A 20,070-nucleotide genomic window follows, 5' to 3' on the forward strand; every position below is an offset into this window, starting at 1 on the left:
TGTTAAATGCTTGTTTCAGTGTTGTTTGCGCTCCCAATCTCCATTTTGAATTCCAGGTGCTGCCATCTTGTATGTGGCCTCAGCAACTCTGAAACTGGGCCTTCGGCACCAGCGATCCCTGTCTCCCTGCAGCAAATGCATCCAAAGCCAGACTCCTGCAGGAGACTGGTCCTGGGCCCCTTCAGGCCGTGATGCTCCCAGTGAGGATCTGCAGCGACAGCGGCCAGCCTGTGCAAACCAAGGATGAGTCACCTGGCTGCAGGAGGTGAGCATCCTTAGCTCAGTGCAGAGAGACAGGGGCTCGGCCAGCATTCAGTGCACCCAGTGTGAGGGGTCTACCCAGCCCAGTTGCTGTCTCCATCTGTCAGCCCCAGGGCAGAGTTGCTGTGTCTCTGTGAGCCAAGGTCTTATCACCCCTCCTCATAGGCGGCAGGTTTGTATAATTTTTGGTGGGGCCCAAAATGGTGGTGCCCCCCCGCTCCCGCCATGTAAGCCGATATAAAATGAAGCTACAATGCATCAGTGCCGCAAGATTACAAGGGTCAATTAAAAGTGGAAAGTCAGAAGCAGCATTTGCCTACTTCAATATACAGTATTATATTTTGTTGCACCTGTTGTGATGAAGTGGGAATGTCCTTAATATTTTCTCTGAATACTGTGTGGGTGCCTCAGTTTCCCCTGCAAGATGCCAACTGAAGGTGTTGGGGACAAAGATCAGGTGCCCTCCTTGTCCGGAAGAGACACAGAGGCCAGAGGAGGGAGTGTCAGTTTGGAGCTGGCTGGGGAAATGGGGAGAGACCCAGAACTTGGTTCTGGGCTCCCCACCCCCCAAGATGGACCTGACAGAGGGGTTCTGTTTTCTGTACCTACAAGCTCTGTTTAAACTGTGTTCCCATCATCTAATAAACCTTCTGTTTTACAGTCTGGCTGAGAGTCACATCTGACTGCGGAGTTGGGGTGCAGGGACCTCTGGTTGCCCCAGGACCAGCCTGGGCAGACTCGCTGTGGAAAGTGCATGACGTGGAAGGGCATGCCGAATGCTCCGAGGTCAGACCCAGGAAGGTGTAAGCTTCTTGCCCTGGAGACAGTCTGCTCCGAGAGAGGAGGCTACCCCAGAGTCCTGACTGGCTTTGTATGGAGTTGTTCCAAAGCATCACAGCATCCCCTTCCACACCGTGCACTTCCCAGAAGTCCGCACAGGCACTGACACTCCCTCCTCCGGCCTTTGTCTCTTTTCCAGGCATTAGGAGGCCACCCGATCGCTCTGTTCTCCAACACCTTCAGTTGGCACCTTGCAGGGGAAACTGATTTGGGAGAAATGAAGTAAAAGCTGCCCAAACCGAGCTTGAGCACTCCTGAATTTTGAGGTGTTCAAATCTGGAAGGCAGGTGCTGGGGGTGGGAGAGGGCTGTGGGCTCCATGGGGCAGCAACTGTCTGGAGCTGCACGGAGCCAGACACGCTAGTCTGAGTGGCACAGTAAGCGGTTTGGGGGTTGGAGAAGGGGTAGGGAATTCCGGGGGGCAGTCAAGGGACAAAGAGCAGGGGGGGTTGGATGGGGCAGAGGTTCGGAGGGGCAGTCAGGGGACAAGCAGCAATTGGATAGGCATGGGAGTCTAGGAGGTTTATTAGGGGACAGGTAGAGGGGTTCTGGGGGGAAGTTGGGTGGGGTCTCAGGAGGGGGCAGTTGGGGACAAGGAGAAGGGAGGCTTAGATAGGGGCTGGGGTCCCAAGGGGCAGTTAGGGGCTGGGGGTCTCGGGAGGGGGTAATCGGGGGACAAGGACCAGTGGTGCTTAGATAGGGGGTGGAGGTCCTGGGGGGCAGTTGGGGCAAGGGTCTGGGGAGGGGGCAATCAGCGGCCAGGGGCTGGGATTCAAAGGGCTCTGGGCTGCTGGCAGCTGCGGGGAGCCCTGAGCCCTTTAAATCCCAGCCGCCTCCCCGGCTGGGATTCAAAGGGCTCTGGGCTCCCTGCCCCTGGGGCAGTGCAGAGCCCTCTGACTCCCGGCCGCGGCTGCGATTTAAAGGGCGCTGGACTCCCCGCGCTTGCAGGCAGCCCAGAGCCCTCTGACTCCCGGCCGCGGCTGGGATTTAAAAGGCTCTGGGCTCCCCGCGGCTGCCGGCAGCCCAGAGCCTCTGACTCCCGGCCGCGACTGGGATTTAAAAGGCTCTGGGCTCCCCGCGCTTGCAGGCAGCCCAGAGCCCTCTGACTCCCGGCCGCGGCTGGGATTTAAAAGGCTCTGGGCTCCCCGCGGCTGCAGGCAGCCCAGAGCCTCTGACTCCCGGCCGCGGCTGGGATTTAAAAGGCTCTGGGCTCCCCGCGCTTGCAGGCAGCCCAGAGCCCTCTGACTCCCGGCCGCGGCTGGGATTTAAAAGGGGCGAAACCTAGCTCCAACTATTGGTGGAGCAGAACCCCTGACTGTAAATATTCCTGGGGCTAAAGTCGGCGCCCATGCCCCTCCTGTCTCCTCTCGGTCCGTTGTCCTCCCCTAGCAAAGCATGCTGGGTTCATTGGTCAGTGCTTGGGGTTCCCATTGTCCTCTCGGCTCCTCCATTGACATGGGTCGGTTTCCGCCAGTCCGGTAACGCCCATGTGCATCACTACAGACACGTCCGTGAAGGTGCAAACAATTCGATGTTTATTGGGATGAACTTTTAGCTAGAAATGATTTCAATTGTTTTTCTCAGTGTCCCCCTTCCCAGCTCTGACACCACAGAACCTTGCCTGTGTCCCTGTTCCCATTCCCTTCCTTTACTTCCTGATTGACTGCAGACTACATAGTAAAACGTGAGTTCTGCTTAGCCATACCTTAACCAATTATTTTACTGAAATTTAAATAACGAATGTTAACATATTGTAACATGATTATTTAACCAATTATATCCCACCACCTTAATTGGTTTACACCCAACAAAATGAATTACACACCAGACAGAAACAATCACAGAATCAGGCAGAGATTATATAGACAAACAATAGGGAAGTGGGGACTACAGTGACAGAACAACAAAGAAATGAGGATTTCACACCCCAGCTATTGGTGAGTTCTTGCCAGACAGGATGCTACCAAACTAAGTTTTCTTTAAATCTTCTAGGCTCTTCCCTTTCTCTGGAGGTGACAGCTCGGATCACCTTTTGAACAGCCCAAAGCTGCCTTATTTCAGGGTGACTGGTGAGGACGTGACCGTTTGCTTCCCAGCTTATGGCTGCCTTTGCTGCTTAGCCAAAGGCCTTAGGCTAAGAACAGGGCCTCAGACTAGCACAGCGAGAGAAGGCCTATAAACAAGCAGACTGTGATTTTGATTCTCGTTCTGTACCCCTATAACTAGCTAAGTGATAAGAATACACCTACATTCTTAAAGTCTAGGCCTTTGCCGACAGGCCTGAATATCTGTATCCTAACTCTCCACCTCTTTTTTAATTAGTGTTCCAGACTTCCCATTATAGTGGGCCGGAGAAGGTTGGGTTTGGGTTTTTTGTCCCGGCCGAGGAGCCTGTCCTAGCAGCGGCCGTGAGCCACTTGGGGGCAGTTTGGGTTTCAGGCACTGGTGGAGCCCAGCGTGCAGGTTCGGTGCGGGGAATCGGGGCAGAGGCAGCCCCCTGTGTCTGGGGATGGAGGTCTGGGCTGTGGCAGGGCGCGCGGTCTCCTTGTTCAATGCGTTTCCCTCTCTCTCTCATGACATGGAGTCCCCAGGCGATGCTCTGGAACTGCTCCCCACAAAGCCAGTCAGGACGTTGGGGAGCCTCCTCTCCCTTGGAGCAGACTGTCTCCAGGGCAAAAAGCTCACCCGGCTTCACCTTCCTGGGTCTGACCTTGGAGCATTCAGCATCTGCCCCTCCATGCGCTTCCCACAGTGAGTCCGCCCAGGCGGGGTCCTGGGGAAGCCACAAGGTCCTGCATGCACCTGCACGTCTGCTGTGTGTGGGGAGTCCCCTCCCCCCAACCCCACAGCTCACTGGGGCTGCAGCTGGGACCAGCTACATGGGGAGGAGCAGCCTGTGCACTGGGGCTGCCAGGGGGCAGGTCGCCTGCCCAGGGCTGAGGACGTCCATTCTGGGGGAAGGGAGAAGAGCGGATGCTCCTCCCTGTGTTCGGGCCCAGCAGGGCTCTACAGTGGGGAAGGGAGCGGGAGTGGGAGAGCGCCCCCTGCTGAGCCCACAGCATAGGGCACGGAGGCAGCACTGTGAGCGGAGAGCGCCCCCTGCTGAGCCCTGACTGCCAGGTGATAATGGAGCATGAGCTACTCTCCTCCACCAGGCCCCGGCTTCCCAAGGGCTGACAGCTGAGCTCCCCTGGTGCCTGGTCAGTGTGTCCCCTTCTCGGGGGTGGCAGGTCCCTGGGCATGGCTGGGCCATGTCCCCAGCTCCTCCCCTCCCCCAGGGCTACGTGCTGGCAGAGCATGGCTGTCCCCCAGAGCTGGGTGCAGGGCTCTAGGCCGTGTCCCCTTCTCTGCCTCTCCCCTCCCCCTGTCCTATTGGGTGCGTGGCCCTTCCCCAGAGCTGGGCGCAGGGTCCTGGGCCGAGTCCAGGGCACTGGCTGGCTGGGACTGGGCGAACCCGGGCCTCACCACCAGCTGGTAGAACACCCCAGGCAGGATGCGGAAGCCGAGGCGTTGCAGGGCGTGCAGCGAAGGCTCGTTGTGGGGCAGCACCCCAGCGTAAACAGGGAAGCCGCAGGCATGCAACTGTGCTGCCAGCGTCCCCACCACGGCCCTCATGTGGTGCTGGCCACGATGCTCCGGCAGGGTGTAACCGTGTGTCAGGGCAGCCAGCGGGTCGGTGAGGCACCAGGAGATGGGGGTCCCCTCAGGGTCCAGCAGGCTGGCGCTGGGGAAGTGGCGGATCAGGCGGCTCAGGTAGCGCAGGCTCCAACTGTTCCCTCCAAACGTCCAGGTGTCTCTGAGCAGCATGGCGTGGGCGGGGGACACGGGGGCCAGCCTGAGCCCCCTGTCAGGCCTGCAAGACAGGGCAGTGGGATGAGAGACATGTGGGGGGCGGGGGGTGAGCACAGTGGAGATTGACCTGGCAAGGGGAGGGGTTGAGTGTGGAAGGGTGTGGGGGGTAAATAGAAACACCATGGGCAGGGGAAGGGGTAAGTATAGGGGAGGGGAGTGGGGAGCGACCCAACATGGGAGGTGTGAGCCCAGGGGGATATTGACCCAGCTTGGGGGGCAGGGATTGAGCTGGTATGACATGGCATAGAAGGGGAGCAGGGTCCGGCGGCGCCATCCTCTTCCCGGTTGTGGGACTGAGCTGGGCTGGATAGAAAATTTGCGGGGGCGGGGGAGGTTTGCTGAATCCCAAACTGGGGTGGGGGGGCATGGAAAGTATCCTGTGGGGGAGGGGTGTGACACCCAGCTGTGAAGGCAGCGCCGCCGCCAGCAGCAGCCGAGAGCTACGGGGGGCGTGGTATGGCATTGCCACCCCTACTGCTGCATAACGTTTGGCCTTTGCACTGGGAGGGGAGGCTATGGCAAATCCTGGGTGACTATAGCCCCCATAACGCTCCCCCCCGTGCCTCCATGGAGGGGGGCTGACCTGGCATGAGGCTGAGGGGCGATAGACCCGGGGTGGGGGAGAAGGGGGAGCCCTGGGGGGAGGGGATCGAGCCAGGAGGCGGCACATGGGGGGAAGGCGACCCCTGGGGGGGGAGGGGATCAAGCCAGGCCCCGGCACATGGGGGGAAGGGGGAGCCCTGTGGGAAGGGGTTCGAGCCAGGAGGCAGCACATGGGGGGAAAGTGACCCCCGCGGGGGGAGGGGATTGACACACTCCCGCAGCGTCAGCACAGGGGCTGTCTGACAGGGCCCAGTCCAGCCCCAGCAGATCCATCGCTGCCGATGGGCCGTGACTAAGCTCAGCTCCTGACATGAAAGCACCAGGGCTCAGTGGGCAGCGAACCCCCTGCCCGGGGACCTACCCGCTGACAGGGAAGGGGGGACCAGGGGGCTCTGTGCTTGGAGCCCCCTCCCCTTAGAGGGGACGGCTCTGGGGTCAAGGACCCCTGGCTGCCCGTCCCAGGATATGGAAGGTTACAGGCTGCCCCTCCCCCTGCTCTCCCCATCCTGGGGCCAAGGAGGTTCCTTGGCCAGGCTGGGCTGCCCCTGCCCCCGGCGAAGCTCTAGGGCTGACTCAGCCCTGCGCCAGAGCAGGATGGGAAATCCTTGGCAGCATGTGCCCAAGGCCTGGGGCTCTGTGGGGCTGTGGTGATGGCCTCACTCTGCCAGCACCGTTAGCCTGGGGAACTCATTGACACCAGATCTGGGGCGCAATGGAGGCCTCTGGCCTGGCACCCCGGGGTCCTTCCCTTCCCCCAGCCCCGCTCCCCCCTCCATCTAGCACAGGCTGGTTGTGTGCATTGCCCCATTCTCTCACACACCCCATATCTGGGGGCACCTACCGGTACTGGGGCATGGCAGGTGGGTCTGGGTGCAGCAGTGGCCGGTATGGATACGTCTCCATCTCAAGGCCCCTGGCCCTGGCAATGTCGCTGAAGGTCTCATGTACCCCGTCCTGCAGCCCTGCAGGGACAGCCGTGCGCTGTCAGCAGGGGCCCCCCGAAAGGTGCCCATGGATGTTGGGGGCCCAGCTTGGTGGGGGAGAGCAGCAGGGAGGGGCCAAGGGCCACTGTGAGCCGGCATGACCCAACCGGGGGTTCCCAAGCTTGGCTCATTCAGGATCCCGGGTCTGGATGGAGAAGGGGCCCAGGTGAGCTCCTCGGGGCTATTGGCCTGTGGGGGATGGGCAGGGACTCAGGTGGACCCCTTAGGGCTGTTGGCCCATGTGGGGAGAGGGGCCTGGGCCAGGTCCTCAGGGCTATTGGCCTGTGGGGGAGGGGAGCGGTCCTGCCCCCATGTGGCAGGTGCTGGATGAAGCAGGGCTGGAGGGGCTCACCCAGTATCTGGAAGGCCTGGCCCCAGTCCACGGCGCGGCTGTTCCCCAGCAGGGCCCGGCAGGCGCCCTCGTCCCGGTAAAAGGCCGAGTACAAGTTGGTGAAAAAATCACTTGGGTCCCGCGCCACCTGCAGGGGGGACACTGCCTGTGGGTGAGCGCAGCCTCTGCCTCCGGCCCTAAGTAAGAAATTGAGGTGGGGGGGAAGGGGCCCTGTGAACAGAGCCAGGGGGCTTAGGGCAGAATGGGCAGCAGAAAGGGGAGACAGGCTATGGGGAGGTGGGGCAGCCAGGAGCGGGAGGGATAGAGATGACACCAAGCAGGGAAAGGGGCAAGGAAGTCGGGGAGGGCAGCGGGGCAGTGATGGTGTCAGGCGGGGGAGGGGAGCGGGGCAGTGATGGTGTCAGGTGGGGAAGGGCAGCGGGGTAGTGATGGTGTCAGGTGGGGGAGGGCAGTGGGACAGATGGCAGGGGCCCAGCAAAGGCCTCACTTCTCTGCGTGGCCGGGTGAGGACCATTTTGAACTCTGGCCATGAATCCACCAGCACCTCCTGGCCAGCCGGGTTCCCGCGGTTCACATGCATCACCGTGCCGTAGACCTGCCAAGACACAGGGGTCAGAGTCTGGGGATGTCCCGGTTCCCCAGGATCGGTGCTGGGCCCCAGCTTTTACGCTGCCCCTTGGAGGAGCCCTCAAAGTGCCAGCCGCCCAGGGGGCCCCACTCTTTCTGCAGAGCAGGCCAGGGCCTCTGAGATGGAGCCTCTGGGCTCCAGCCCTCCTGCTCCACCCCGTGAGCTCTGCCCGGTGCCTCCCACTGAGCCAGACCCCTGGAGAGACCTGGCCGCTCTTCGGGGGCTCCCACACCCCAGCCTGGGTTTGCAGTGACACCCGGCAGCATTGTCAAGCCAGGCCAGTTTATGAGTCACGGAGCGGCCTTAGGTCAGCAGAGAGAACTGGGGGTAAAGCAGTGTCCATTGCGGTCAGCCAGGGCCCAACCAAGCTGGAGTGAAAGCCCCTTTCCAGGCTGTCTCTGTCTCTCTCTAACCTCCTTGGCCAGCTCCAGGTGAGAGCGTCCATCTTTGTCCAGCACCTCCTAGTCCTGTGCTCTCGAGCTGGGGTCTCTGCTCAGCCTCCCAGCTGAGAGGCAGGAAATCCAGGAGTCGGCAGCACTTGCCTTGTCTCTCTGGCCCCCTTGGGGATCTGGGTTGATTACAAGAAGTTCCTTAAGGACCCTTTATTCCACCATCACAGGGAGATGACACCCACCCCATGTCTCTTAGCCTGCCCTGAGAGTAAACTTAATCCTACCCCTTGCCATGGGTGCCAACTTATATGGGCTCTTGGGGCTAAAGCCCCAGGAATATTCATAATCAGGGGCTCTGCTCCACCAATATTTGGAGCTAGGTTCCCCCCCCCCCCCCAGCTTCCCTGCCTGAATGTAAAGAGAGCGCACAGCGAGTGTCTCTCTCCCTTGCTTTTGCTGCCGTAGCCTAAGGCTACAGCTGCAGCATTAGCATAAGAACAATGCTAACTAACTGCTGCTGTAGAGGGGGGAGTGGAGGGGGCCTCTTCTCCCCTCCCCTGCCCCTACCTGGAGGAGACGGGAACGGGACTTCCGGCCAGGAGAGGGACATCACTCACCTTAGCAGCTGCTGGGGCTTCCATGAGTGTTTGACCCTATGATTCCCCCCCAGCCCCAGCTCCAGCCCCCACTCCTACCCCCAGTGAGGCGCAGCAGGCTGCACAGGGGAGGCAGGAAGCCACATGTGAAGGCAATGCCCCCTCCCCCAGCACCCACCAACCCACCCGCCACAGGAGGGATGGGAGAGGGAGGCTTCCTAGACCTGAGCAGCTGGGGCTTGGATGAATTTTATGACACCCTGCTCCCCCACCCCATAGCCAGCCGACACCCTGCCTACCCCACTTCTGCCCCATGCTGGGCAAGGGGCAGCCCCATCACCCATCCACAGTGAAGTTATGGTGAGGGGCAGCATGGAAGTCCATCTGTGATGGGAACCCCCCCCAGCACCCATCATAGGGGAGGGGAGTGAGCTTTCTGGACCTGAGGGGCCCTAGGAGCATGTGCAGTGACTGTGGTGCAGAGTGAGTGTGCTGTGTGGGGTGGGGGGGCAGAGGAGGGGTCCCTCCCCTGGAGCTTGCTGCTGCCAGTGGTGGTGATGGGGAGTCCTCTCTGGCCCTAGCCCTGGGGCAGCCTGTCTGCACCCCAAGTTCCTCATCCTCAGCCCTGCCTCACCCCAAAGCCTGCACCCCCAGCACCGAGCACGCTCCTGCACTGTGAACCCCTCATCCCCAGCCCCACCCTAGAACCCTCACCTGAGGGGAAAAACATGCAACTTAAATTTGGTGGTCAGTTTGGAGTATCATTGTATTTAGCACAATATTTGATTATTTTACATCCTTCAAAGTATGTAACTGGTCGTATACAGGTGTTTTCTCTGAATACTGTCTGTGTGCCTCAGTTTCCCCAATGCATTTCTTAAGGCTCTAGATGGTGAGATAAGGGGGTGTGATTGTTGTAAAGCCCTAGAGGGCCAGTGTGATGCCGTCTGCACAGAGAATGGCTGACACCCTGCTTCCAGGCAACTGATGGCCTGGGCCACCCCCCTGCAAGGTGCCAACTGAAGGTGTTGGAGAACAAAGAGATCAGGTGGCCTCCTAATGCCTGGAAAAGAGACAAAGGCCAGAGGAGAGAGTGTCAGTGCCTGTGCAGACTTCCGGGAAGCGCATGGTATGGAAGGAGATGCTGGGATGCTTTGGAACAACTCTATACAAAGCCAGTCAGGACTCTGGGGGAGCCTCCTCTCTGAGCATACTGTCTCCAGAGCAAGAAGCTTACACCTTCCTGGGTCTGACCTCGGCGCATTCAGCATGCCCTTCCACACCATGCAGTTTCCGCAGCGAGTGTGCCCAGGCAGGTCCTGGGGCAACCAGAGGTCCCTGCACCCCAACTCCGCAGTCAGATGTGACTCTCAGCCAGACAGTAAAACAGAAGGTTTATTAGCTGACAGGGATACAGTCTAAAACAGAGCTTGTAGGTACAGAAAACAGGACCCCTCAGTCAGGTCCATCTTGGGGGGTGGGGAGCCCAGACCCAAGTTCTGGGCCTCTCCCGATTTCCCCAGCCAGCTCCAAACTGACACTCCCTCATCTGGCCTTTGTGTCTCTTCCGGACAAGGAGGCCACCTGATCTTTGTCCCCAACACCTTCAGTTGGCATCTTGCAGGGGAAACTGAGGCACCCACTCAGTATTCAGAGAAAACATTAAGAACATTCCCACTTTGTCACAACAGGTGCAACAAAATTTAATACCGTATATTGAAGCAGGCAAGTGCTGCTTCTGACTTTCCACTTTTAATTGACCCTTGTAATCTTGTGGTGCTGACGCATTGTAGCTTCATTTTATATCAGCTTACAGGGTGAGAGCGCGCGGGGGGGGGGGGACCACCATTTTGGGCCCCACCAAAAATTATACGAACCTGCTGCCTATGCCCCTTGCCCCCACAACTGGGTAGCCAAGCAACACATAGAGGGAAAATGAGGCACACATAGTGTTGTAAATAATGTTATAAAAATATATCAGGATACAGGGCTAAGAGCCGGCTTTTGGGGGGTCTCAGCAGCTGTCACCTTGGCCTAAGAACAATGGGACAGAGGCAGAGCCAGCCATGGGGCCCACGATGTCTTGGCTGGCTCATTGCCCAGGCTTGGCCAGCCTGGCTGTGGCTTAACCTTTTGTTGCCTGCACAGAGGGCCCGAGGCAGCAACAGTGGTTCGTTGCCCGGTGTGCTTCGCTCCAATAAACACACCAAGGTGGAGAAGCAGATCTCAAAGCGGTGCAGGGAGACAGAGGTGTCTCAAATCAAGCACCCAGATACAAGCGGTTTTTCTCTCTTTATACATAACTTCAGCTAAGCATTCCCATTACCCCCACACTCCTCCCCCCTTACTCCCCCCCTCCCCGCTCCTGTGTTTTGCAAAGGCTGCCGGGGTCTCTGCCAACACCCACCGCAGGGGCCCGGTCCAAGCCTCTCGCGGGCGTCTGGTTCAGCTGCATTCGCTGCAGGGAGCCACGGAGAGAGATGGGAGGGCTGGTGTCAAAGGCCCAGTGGTGGAGGTCACGGGCCTGCCCCTGTGAGCTGTGTGCAGCCTCGGGCCCCGGCCCACTCCAGGGGTCGCTCCCAGGGCCCTGGTGACAGGCTGGGGTACGGCACATCCCCTGTGGATCTATGAGAGCCTGCCCGGCCCCTGAACTGCTGCCCCCCGACCTGGAGAAAGGGTCTGCCCCCCAAACTGCTACCCCTGACCAGGTGGAGGGGCCAGCCCTCCATGTACCCCCGACCCAGGGGATTGCACCCCAGCCCAATCTGTGCCCCATCACCCAGGGGACTCCGAGGGACTTTCCCCTGCTCTCTGCCCAGCCTGAGGGTGGGAGGGTTCGGCCCTGTGGGGGTGGGTGAGTTCTGGTCACCGGCAGTGTGTCAGGCAGGCCCCGCCGTAGCATCCCCTCCAGCAGCCGCAGCTTGGAGGGACAGCTCAGGATCAGCATCGCTGGCTGGGATGGGCCTTCACAGCTTCCAGCAGGACAGTGCGAGGGACACCTGTGGGGCAGGAGACCCATCAGTTCCCTCTGACTGTCTCCTCCCAACCCCAGAGACCAGCTGCCAGCTCCCAGCCCTGCCAAAATAGCAAACACTGTGTAGACCCCACAACAGCTCACCAGTCTGTGCGCAGCCCCCCGTGTGTTCACCAGAGACCTTACACTACCTAACCTAACCGGTCTGTGCGCAGCGCCTGTGCTCACCAGACACCCTACAATAACTTACCAGTGTGTACGCAGCCCCTGTGCTCCTAGAGACCTTACAATATCTCACCAATCTGTGCACGGCCCCCGTGCTCACAAGAGACACTACCATAACTCACCAGTCTGTGCATGGCCCCCATGCTCACCAGAGACACCACCATAATTCACCAGTCTGTGTGCAGCCCCTGTGCTCCCCAGAGACCCTACAATAACTCACCAGTCTGTGCACGGTGGCCGTGCCCACCAGAGTCACTAGCATAGATTATTAGAGTTGGAAGGGACCTCAGGAGGTCATCTAGTCCAACCCCCTGCTCAAAGCAGGACCAATCCCCAACTAAATCCCCAAATGGCCCCCTCAAGGATTGAACTAACAACCCTGGGTTTAGCAGGCCAATGCTTAAAGCTCTGAGCTATCCCTCCCCACTCAAAGTGTCAGCCCCCCAGGGGGCCCCACTCTTCCTACAGGGCAGGCCAGGGTCTCTGAGATGGAGCCTCTGGGCTCCAGCCCTCCTGCTCTACCCCGTGAGCTCTGCCCGGTGCCTCCCACTGAGCCAGACCCATGGAGAGCCCTGGCCGCTCTTCGGGGGCTCCCACACTCCAGCCTGGGTTTGCAGTGACACCCGGCAGCATTGTCACGCCAGGCCAGTTTATGAGTCACGGAGCGGCCTTAGGTCAGCAGAGAGAACTGGGGGTAAAGCAGTGTCCATTGCAGTCAGCTGGGGCCCAACCAAGCTGGAGTGAAAGCCCCTTTCCAGGCTGTCTCTGTCTCCGTCTGACCTCCTTGGCCAGCTCCAGGTGAGAGCCTCCATCTTTGTCCAGCACCCCCCACCTCCCAGTCCTGTGCTCTCGAGCTGGGGTCTCCAGAGGTGGGGAAATCGAGGTGTCATCAGCACTTGACTTGTCTCTCTGGCTCCCTTGGCGATCTAAGTTGATTACAAGAAGTTCCTTAAGGACCCTTTATTCCACCGTCACAGGGAGGTGACACCCACCCCTATGTCTCTTAGCCTGCCCTGAGAGTAAACTTAATCCTCCCCCTCGCCCCCACAACTGGGTAGCCACGCAACACATGGGGGAAACTGAGGCACACATAGTGTTGTAAAAATATTACAGAAAATTCCTACTTTATTGCAGCACTTCACTGGGCAGGGTCACTTTACCCAGTGACTGTCCCGGTGAAGTTTGAACCCACAAATGCTATCCATAGACGCCACAGCGTCTTCCCCATCCCTGTCCTACCAGGCACTGTCAGCATGCTGACCGCTGGCTCTAATCCACCTCACCCTTGCACTACACAGCTCAGAGCAGTCTCACATCCATCCACCCTTAGGGTGGGTCTGGTCGCTGACACTAGCAGGGCGCAGTGGGGAATTTTCATGCAGCCTCAGCCCCCTTTTGCCACCCCAAAACATTTGGGTTTGAAACTGGGATGGGATCCAGCCACTGCATTCCCCGCCCTCCCTCCCCCATCTGCCATGGCGAGGACTAGGAGGAAATTCAGAACCGGGGGGTGGGAGGTGGTGGTGGTCAGAGCCATGATTGGCAGGCACCCAGCTGTCCTACACTGTGATTGGCTGCTATGGAACCACCCACATGTTCATTAGCTTTACGCAAAACCTGCCCATACTGAGATTGGCTGGCACAGAGCCCGCTTGTGCTCTGATTGGATGGGCAGCTCCTGGCGGCTACGCTGGGTGAGCAGCAGGCATTGGTGCTGGATTTGGACTTTGAGAGGCAGGGGGCGAGTGAGGAGGCGGCCCAGGGGGAGGCCCCCCCGCTACCTCTACCCTGGGGGAGGGGCCTGCCCTCCTGCTGCTACCCCTAACCCAGGGCAGGGGGCCTGTGTGACAAAGTAGAAGCTTTCTGTAGTATCTTTCTGAGTCCCATGTGTGCCTCAGTTTCCCTCTGCATCCTGTACTGCTCTGCGCAACGTGTGAAGGGAAGGGACGGGTTGTGACTCATGTAACAGCCTGGCTGGAGACCAGCATCATTAACCAAGGGAATAAACTACACACGCGCCAGGAGGGTCTGGAGAGACCATGGAACCCCAGTGGCTGGGACGGACGTTCACACCGAGCGAGCGAGATTCCCCCCTCACGGCTCTGCAGCCGAGAGGCCCCCAGCTGAAGAACAGCGTCCACGAGGGGTCAGGATACGAGGTAAGAGCCGGCTTTTGCGGGGTCTCAGCAGCTGTCACCTTGGCCTAAGAACAATGGGACAGAGCCAGAGCCAGCCATGGGGCCCGTGACGTCTTGGCTGGCTCATTGCCCAGGCTTGGCCAGGCTGGGCTGTGGCTTAACCTTTGATTCCCTGTGCTAACCTGAGGAGTCTGTAGCCAGGGGACTAATGAACCGCTCCTGTGTTTTGCAAAGGCTGCCGGGGTCTCTGCCAACACCCACCGCAGGGGCCCGGTCCAAGCCTCCCGCGGGCGTCTGGCTCGGCTGCATTCGCTGCAGGGAGCCACGGAGAGAGATGGGAGGGCTGGTGTCAAAGGCCCAGTGGTGGCGGTCACGGGCCTGCCCCTGTGAGCTGTGTGCAGCCTCGGGCCCCGGCCCACTCCAGGGGTCGCTCCCAGGGGCCTGGTGACAGGCTGGGGTACAGCACATCCCCTGTGGATCTATGAGAGCCTGCCCGGCCCCTGAACTGCTGCCCCCCAACCTGGAGAAAGGGTCTGCCCCCCAAACTGCTACCTTCTGACCAGGTGGAGGGGCCAGTCCTCCATGTACCCCCGACCCAGGGGATTGCACCCCAGCCCAATCTGTGCCCCATCACCCAGGGGACTCCGAGGGACTTTCCCCTGCTCTCTGCACAGCCTGAGGGTGGGAGGGTTTGGCCCTGTGGGTCGGGCGAGTCCTGGTCACCGGCAGCGTGTCAGGCAGGCCCCTCCGTAGCATCCCCTCCAGCAGCCGCAGCTTGGAGGAACAGCTCAGGATCAGCATCGCTGGCCGGGATGGGCCTTCACAGCTTCCAGCAGGACAATGCGAGGGACACCTGTGGGGCAGGAAGCCCATCAGTTCCCTCTGACTGTCTCCTCCCAACCCCAGAGACCAGCTGCCAGCTCCCAGCCCTGCCAAAATAGCAAACACTGTGTAGACCCCACAACAGCTCACCAGTCTGTGCGCAGCCCCCTGTGTGTTCACCAGAGACCTTATACTACCTAACCTAACCGGTCTGTGTGCAGCGCCTGTGCTCACCAGAGACCCTACAATAACTTAACAGTCTCTGCATGGCCCCCCCGTGTGTTCATCAGAGACACCACCATAACTCACCAGTCTGGGTGCAGCCCCTGTGCTCACCAGATACCCCACAATAAGAAGGCTGCTCTAAGGCCGTGTGATGCCAGGGCTGCCCATACAGAGCTACGGTCCCACTCACCTGGGGTGACTCCGTGCCAGGGGAAGGAGCAGTTCCTGGGTGTCTGTGGAGCTGCCAGGTCCCTGCCTCTCTCTCCTTCTGCGGCTGCTCCAGCCTCTTATCCCCGAGCAAATGAACCATTAACAGAGTCCTGGAGCGCAGAGGCGGTGACATCTTGTGACGATCTGGGAATGTTCTTAATGTTTTCTCTGAATACTGTGTTGGTGCCTCAGTGTCCCCTATGCAGCTCTTAAGTATCTAGGTGGTGGAATAAGGGTGTGTGATTGCTGCAGAGCAAAGGGTCAGTGTACATAAATGCCTGACCTTCTGTCTCCTAGCAGCTGATGGCCTGGGCCCCTCCTCTGCAAAGGTACCAACTGAAGGTGTTGGAGACAAAGAGGTCAGGTGACATCCGGGCCCAGGAAAGGAACTGAGCAGAGGAGGAGGGGCTGGAGCGGGTTTTCAGGCTGGAGCTGGCTGGGGACTAGGAGTGAAGTACAGACGTGGGGGTTTGGCTCACTGCCCCCTAAAATGGACCCAGGTGAGGGGTCCCGTTCGCTGTACCTACAAGCTCTGTTTTAGAGCGTGTTCCTGTCATTTAATAAACCTCTGCTTTACTGGCTGGCTGAGAGTCACGTCTGTGGGGGTGAAGGACCCTGTGGCTTACCCAGGACCCGGCCTGGGAAGCACACGAAGGGGCAGAGGATGCTGAATGCTCCAAGGAGAGACCCAGGAAGGTGAAGCAGTGTGAGCTTCTTGTCCTGGAGACAGTCTGCTCCGAGGGAGATCACTGTGTATCCACCCCGCACCCAGCGCAATGGGGCCCCAGTGACCCTGACTGTGAGCGCCCCACAGCAGGAAATGCATTTCCTATAACATACCAGGATTCAGCTTGGGCCTTCTCATCACATTTGAAAGCCCCAGCCTCCTGGAAGACAGTGCCATGGTGAATAGAGCCACTTTGGGTCAGATCAGCCAGTGGGGGGGAACCAAAAAACCAGGGGATTGGTCCCTGCGACAAAGTGGGAATTTTTGTAGTATTTTATGACCCCTGTATGTGCCTCAGTTTCCCCTCTGTGTTGCAGTGTTACCCCGTGGGGAAAAAAGGGAGCAAGTTTGCTCTCAGGGCAGGCCATGAGGCATAGATGGGCATTACTTCCCTGTCTGGGTGGAGGAGAGAGTCATTAAGGAACTAGTTGAATTTGACCCACATCAGCAAAGGGGCCAGAGAGACAATACAAGTCCCCATGGTTTATGGAGTTCAGGGAAGCTGAGAAAAGACCCCACCTGGTGAACAAAGGACTGAGAGGGGGAAGATAGGGGATTGTGACAGAATGTACCCTTGTGTTCACACCGTACCCACTGTTGTAATAATCTTTGTACAACCTTGTAAGGTATTATTTGTAAATGTATAATTTGCCGGTCAGTATTGCCCTGATAAAATATGTGTGTGACAACATTGTACGTGAAGTGATAAGATTCCCCTTTATGGTGTTAACACGTGCTCTAACCTGAGGTTTGCAAACAGGCCTGTCTCAATAAAGGAAGGGGTGCTCTGCTTAATTTACATTTAAGCAACAGAGTCATCAAGCAGGAAGGGAAACAAAAGAATCTCCAACAGGGGAGGAAAAAGCACAAGGGAGCATCCTTCAGTACAGACTCTCTCTCCTGAATCTCAGCTGCAAATCTCTCTCCTGAATCTCAGCTGCAAATGTTTTCCAAGTGTTTCTGCCCTCTGTGGAGAAAGAAATGGTTCAGGACTATTCAGAAAAGCTGGACGAGCACTGTGACGATGCAGTTCTGGCGGGACCCAACTGACAGTGCCAATTCAGGACAAATCACTTAAAACAGGGCAGTTACAGCCCAAGGCTGGGGTGTTTCCACCTCTAAGGCAAACCAAACCAGCCAGACAAAGAGGACTTTGGTCTTACCCCACTGGCTAACCACAAGTCACACAAGCAATTCCCTTAGACACTCCAGTTTCCCAGTATCACCACCAGTGCCACTCGTCCTTTTAAATATCCGTTTAAAGCAAGTGTTTTAAAAATAAACAAAAAACCCTACTGTCTTTCCTCTCCTTCCGTTTTCTCTCATTAGAGGGCAATATTATGATTCTTTGAGGGGTGTTAACAAACATGTGGACAAGGGTGGACCAGTGGATGTGGTAAACTTGGACTTTTAGAAAGCCTTTGACAAGGTCCCTCACCAAAGGCTCTTGAGCAAAATTAAGCAGTCATGAGGTAAGAGGGAGGGTCCTCTCATGGATCAGTAAGTGGTTAAAAATAGGAAACAAAGGGTAGAAATAAATAGTCAGTTTTCACGAGACCTCTCGAGCAGAAAGAGCTAATGCATCCACTGTGGAAATTTTGTAAGGCAGCCACCTGGTCAAATGCTACCATTTTTTGTCAAAACACTACAAGGTGGACTTCCTGTGCTCTGCAGAGGCAGTACCTTCCTGCCAAAAGGATACATATAGTGACCTGGAAATTGTTTTGCCTTTGGAGCAAATATTCTTGATGGGGAGGGATACTGTTTTCCCTGTCCTTTCTGATCTTTTCTATAACCTTCTCTACATCTTCTTGCTACTTCCCAGTGGTCAAGTATTGTGGGAGATGGTGAGCAGCAGCAATGTAGCTCAGATTGAGTTAGCCATGCAGCATCCATGCTGTGAGGTGGAGGGATTGCAGGTCCGGATGACAGAGTCTGGTAAAGCTTTTCTCAGGTCGTAAACCAATGTTGTACAGCTTTCAGACGTCTCTGCCACGACTGCTGGTCCCAGCTGTTGAAAACACTGTAAACAGGGTGTGTTGTTGGAAGAGCTGAATTTACCTTTTCACAATTTGATTCCAAATGTAGTAATGGTTTTCAGTGTCTCTTATATGATAAATGTACTGAAGTGGTTAATGCTATTAACATTCCAATCCCTCCAATTTTAGTAACATATTAACAGTTATGTATCAATTAAAATAAAGGCTATGATAGACCAAGGGTAATTCAGAGTTAAAGATTGATGTTTTTCCTTTAATCTTTATCTTTGGGCTTTGGCTCTCAGTGGATAAATGCATGATATTACATGCCTTGTCAGTAAATACAGCAGCACACAATGGAGTGTGATTTACTGGGATAGAGCCCTTGATATCCCTTGCTTTCATTATCTGTACTGTGTATTCTTGATGTTATTTAAGTATAGTGCTCCTGTTATAATAGGCTTTGTATTAGGAATTCCTTTAGGCAAAACTCCAACTAGTTTTAGGCTTATTTTGATTCTTGCAGGTAAAAAGTCTCTGCTGGTCTTAGGCAAACTAACTATATATGAAAATTAATAGGCAACAAAAATAGTGATAGCAGTTAAGTTAGCCCCCTCTAACTAAAAAACATACCTAAAATGGCTCAAAATTAAGGAAATACTTAATTCATAATATAAAATATATCACCTACTAAAAGGAAAATCACTTTTCCAAAAATTCTATGCTAATAGATGTGCTTTCATTTATGATTTGGTAGCAAGCAGTGAGTAGATGGGGTAGGAGTAGGAAGAGAAAGTACCATATTTGAAGGGAGAAATAGATACAGTAATAGAAAATGAGCCTATGTCTTTCAAGATGTATGCGCTCAATTATTTTTTTATCAACACCTGTTACAGCTGAAACCCTGTAAACCAACTTTAGAATACTTCCCTTTGTTTATTAAGCTCCTTGCGAATAAATGACAATAAGCTCTAGTGAAAGCTATGGCACTGACATTAATTCTTTTCTGTATTTGTTCTAGTATCTGGATTCAGTTCAGCCACTTATGAATGATGAACAGTTCAAAAGAATGGAGGGTCTTGCCAAAGATTTTGCATTTAATCTTGGACCAAAACTACAGTGGTATTTGAAACTGAAATCCTGGTGGGCCACAAACTATGTAAGCAGATGACCCAAAGGCTCTTATGAAAGCACACAGTTTAACGCTCTCTCCTATTGCATTTTTTCCTGGTTTTAATACATGCTTTTTCAGTTTTCAATCTTCTGTAATTTTAAAGGAAGTCCAAAACCAGAATTACTAAAAATGCCTTGCACTTACATCTTTACTGTCTTTCATATCCATTAATTCTTACAGTACCTCTGTGTACTAGGTGAGTACATGTGCAGTCGAACACCACAGTTAAGAACTGACCGGTCCACCACACACCTCATTTGGAACTGGAAATATGCAATCAGGCAGCAGAAGAGAACAAAAAAAGCGAATATAATACAGTACAGTACCGTGTTAAATGTAAACTACTAAAAATATAAAGGGAAAGCAGCATTTTTCTTCTACATAGTAAAGTTTCAAAGCTGTATTAAGTCAATGTTCAGTTGTAAACTTTGAAAGAGCCATAACATTTTGTTCAGAGTTGCAAACATTTCAGTTATGATCAACCTCCGTTCCCGAGGTGTTTGTAACTCTGAGGCCATTTTCTAGGTGGCGAAATTGAGACAAGGATTAAATAACTTGCTCAGTGTGGCACAGTAAGTGGCAGAGCCACGAGTAGAACTTGAGAATTCCTGTCTCATTACTATAGACCAGGCTTCCTGTCTGTCATTGAACAGGACTCAAAACCTACTTACTGCTATATTTGCTTATTAAATTAACTTGCAACTTCTCCACCTGGCGGGTCTGAGATCCAGGGAGTGGAAAGGCAGTGTGGTTTAGAGCCACCTTTTCCTCCTGCTCTCCTCAGCTGCACTGAGTATGAACTTAATGCAGATGTGAATCTGTCCAATTATGTGTACATGTTAGAGAGGGAAACAAAGCTGTAGCCACCGGGATGGCTGGGGCGGGAGGAGTGCAGCTGGGGTGGGAGGAAAAAGGGGGCACAAAAACACACCTTACTGGCCTGTTATCTAAATCTTAGCTATACACGGTAGCTTGAACAAGCTTGTAGAGTCCCTAAAGCAACCCTACCATAGGATGAATAATATTTCAGAAGCTTTATTATGATGTGTATTGTAAGGACACTTTAAAAATACTGTCTGAAGAGGAGATG

General features: G+C 55.7%; 2 protein-coding genes across 13 annotated transcripts in view; one reads left to right on the forward strand and one right to left on the reverse strand.

Annotated features, from left to right (window-relative positions):
• Positions 1–2,993: 2,993 nt before the first annotated feature.
• Positions 2,994–20,070, reverse strand: part of LOC123370220 (glycine N-acyltransferase-like protein 3) — a 327,798-nt gene continuing 310,721 nt past the window's right edge. The window contains exons 1-6 of one of the 12 annotated variants that reach the window (XM_045016564.1): positions 15,081–15,431; positions 11,376–11,505; positions 7,378–7,485; positions 6,891–7,017; positions 6,397–6,517; positions 2,994–4,953 (exon numbers count right to left, since the gene is read on the reverse strand). In XM_045016564.1, the coding sequence (XP_044872499.1) occupies positions 4,470–4,953; positions 6,397–6,517; positions 6,891–7,017; positions 7,378–7,485; positions 11,376–11,453 (918 nt within the window). In that variant the 5' untranslated portion in view covers positions 11,454–11,505; positions 15,081–15,431 and the 3' untranslated portion in view covers positions 2,994–4,469. The other 11 variants (XM_045016562.1, XM_045016565.1, XM_045016560.1 and 8 more) reach the window with 11 other exon arrangements.
• LOC123370219 (carnitine O-palmitoyltransferase 1, liver isoform-like) overlaps positions 17,766–20,070 on the forward strand; it is a 49,119-nt gene continuing 46,814 nt past the window's right edge. The window contains exons 1-2 of the mRNA XM_045016558.1: positions 17,766–17,861; positions 18,828–18,965. Coding sequence (XP_044872493.1) covers positions 17,793–17,861; positions 18,828–18,965 — 207 coding nt within the window. The 5' untranslated portion in view covers positions 17,766–17,792. The remainder of the gene's footprint in view (positions 17,862–18,827; positions 18,966–20,070) is intronic.

This window comes from Mauremys mutica, chromosome 4, assembly GCF_020497125.1.
Source record: "Mauremys mutica isolate MM-2020 ecotype Southern chromosome 4, ASM2049712v1, whole genome shotgun sequence".
Lineage (NCBI taxonomy): Eukaryota > Metazoa > Chordata > Testudines > Geoemydidae > Mauremys > Mauremys mutica.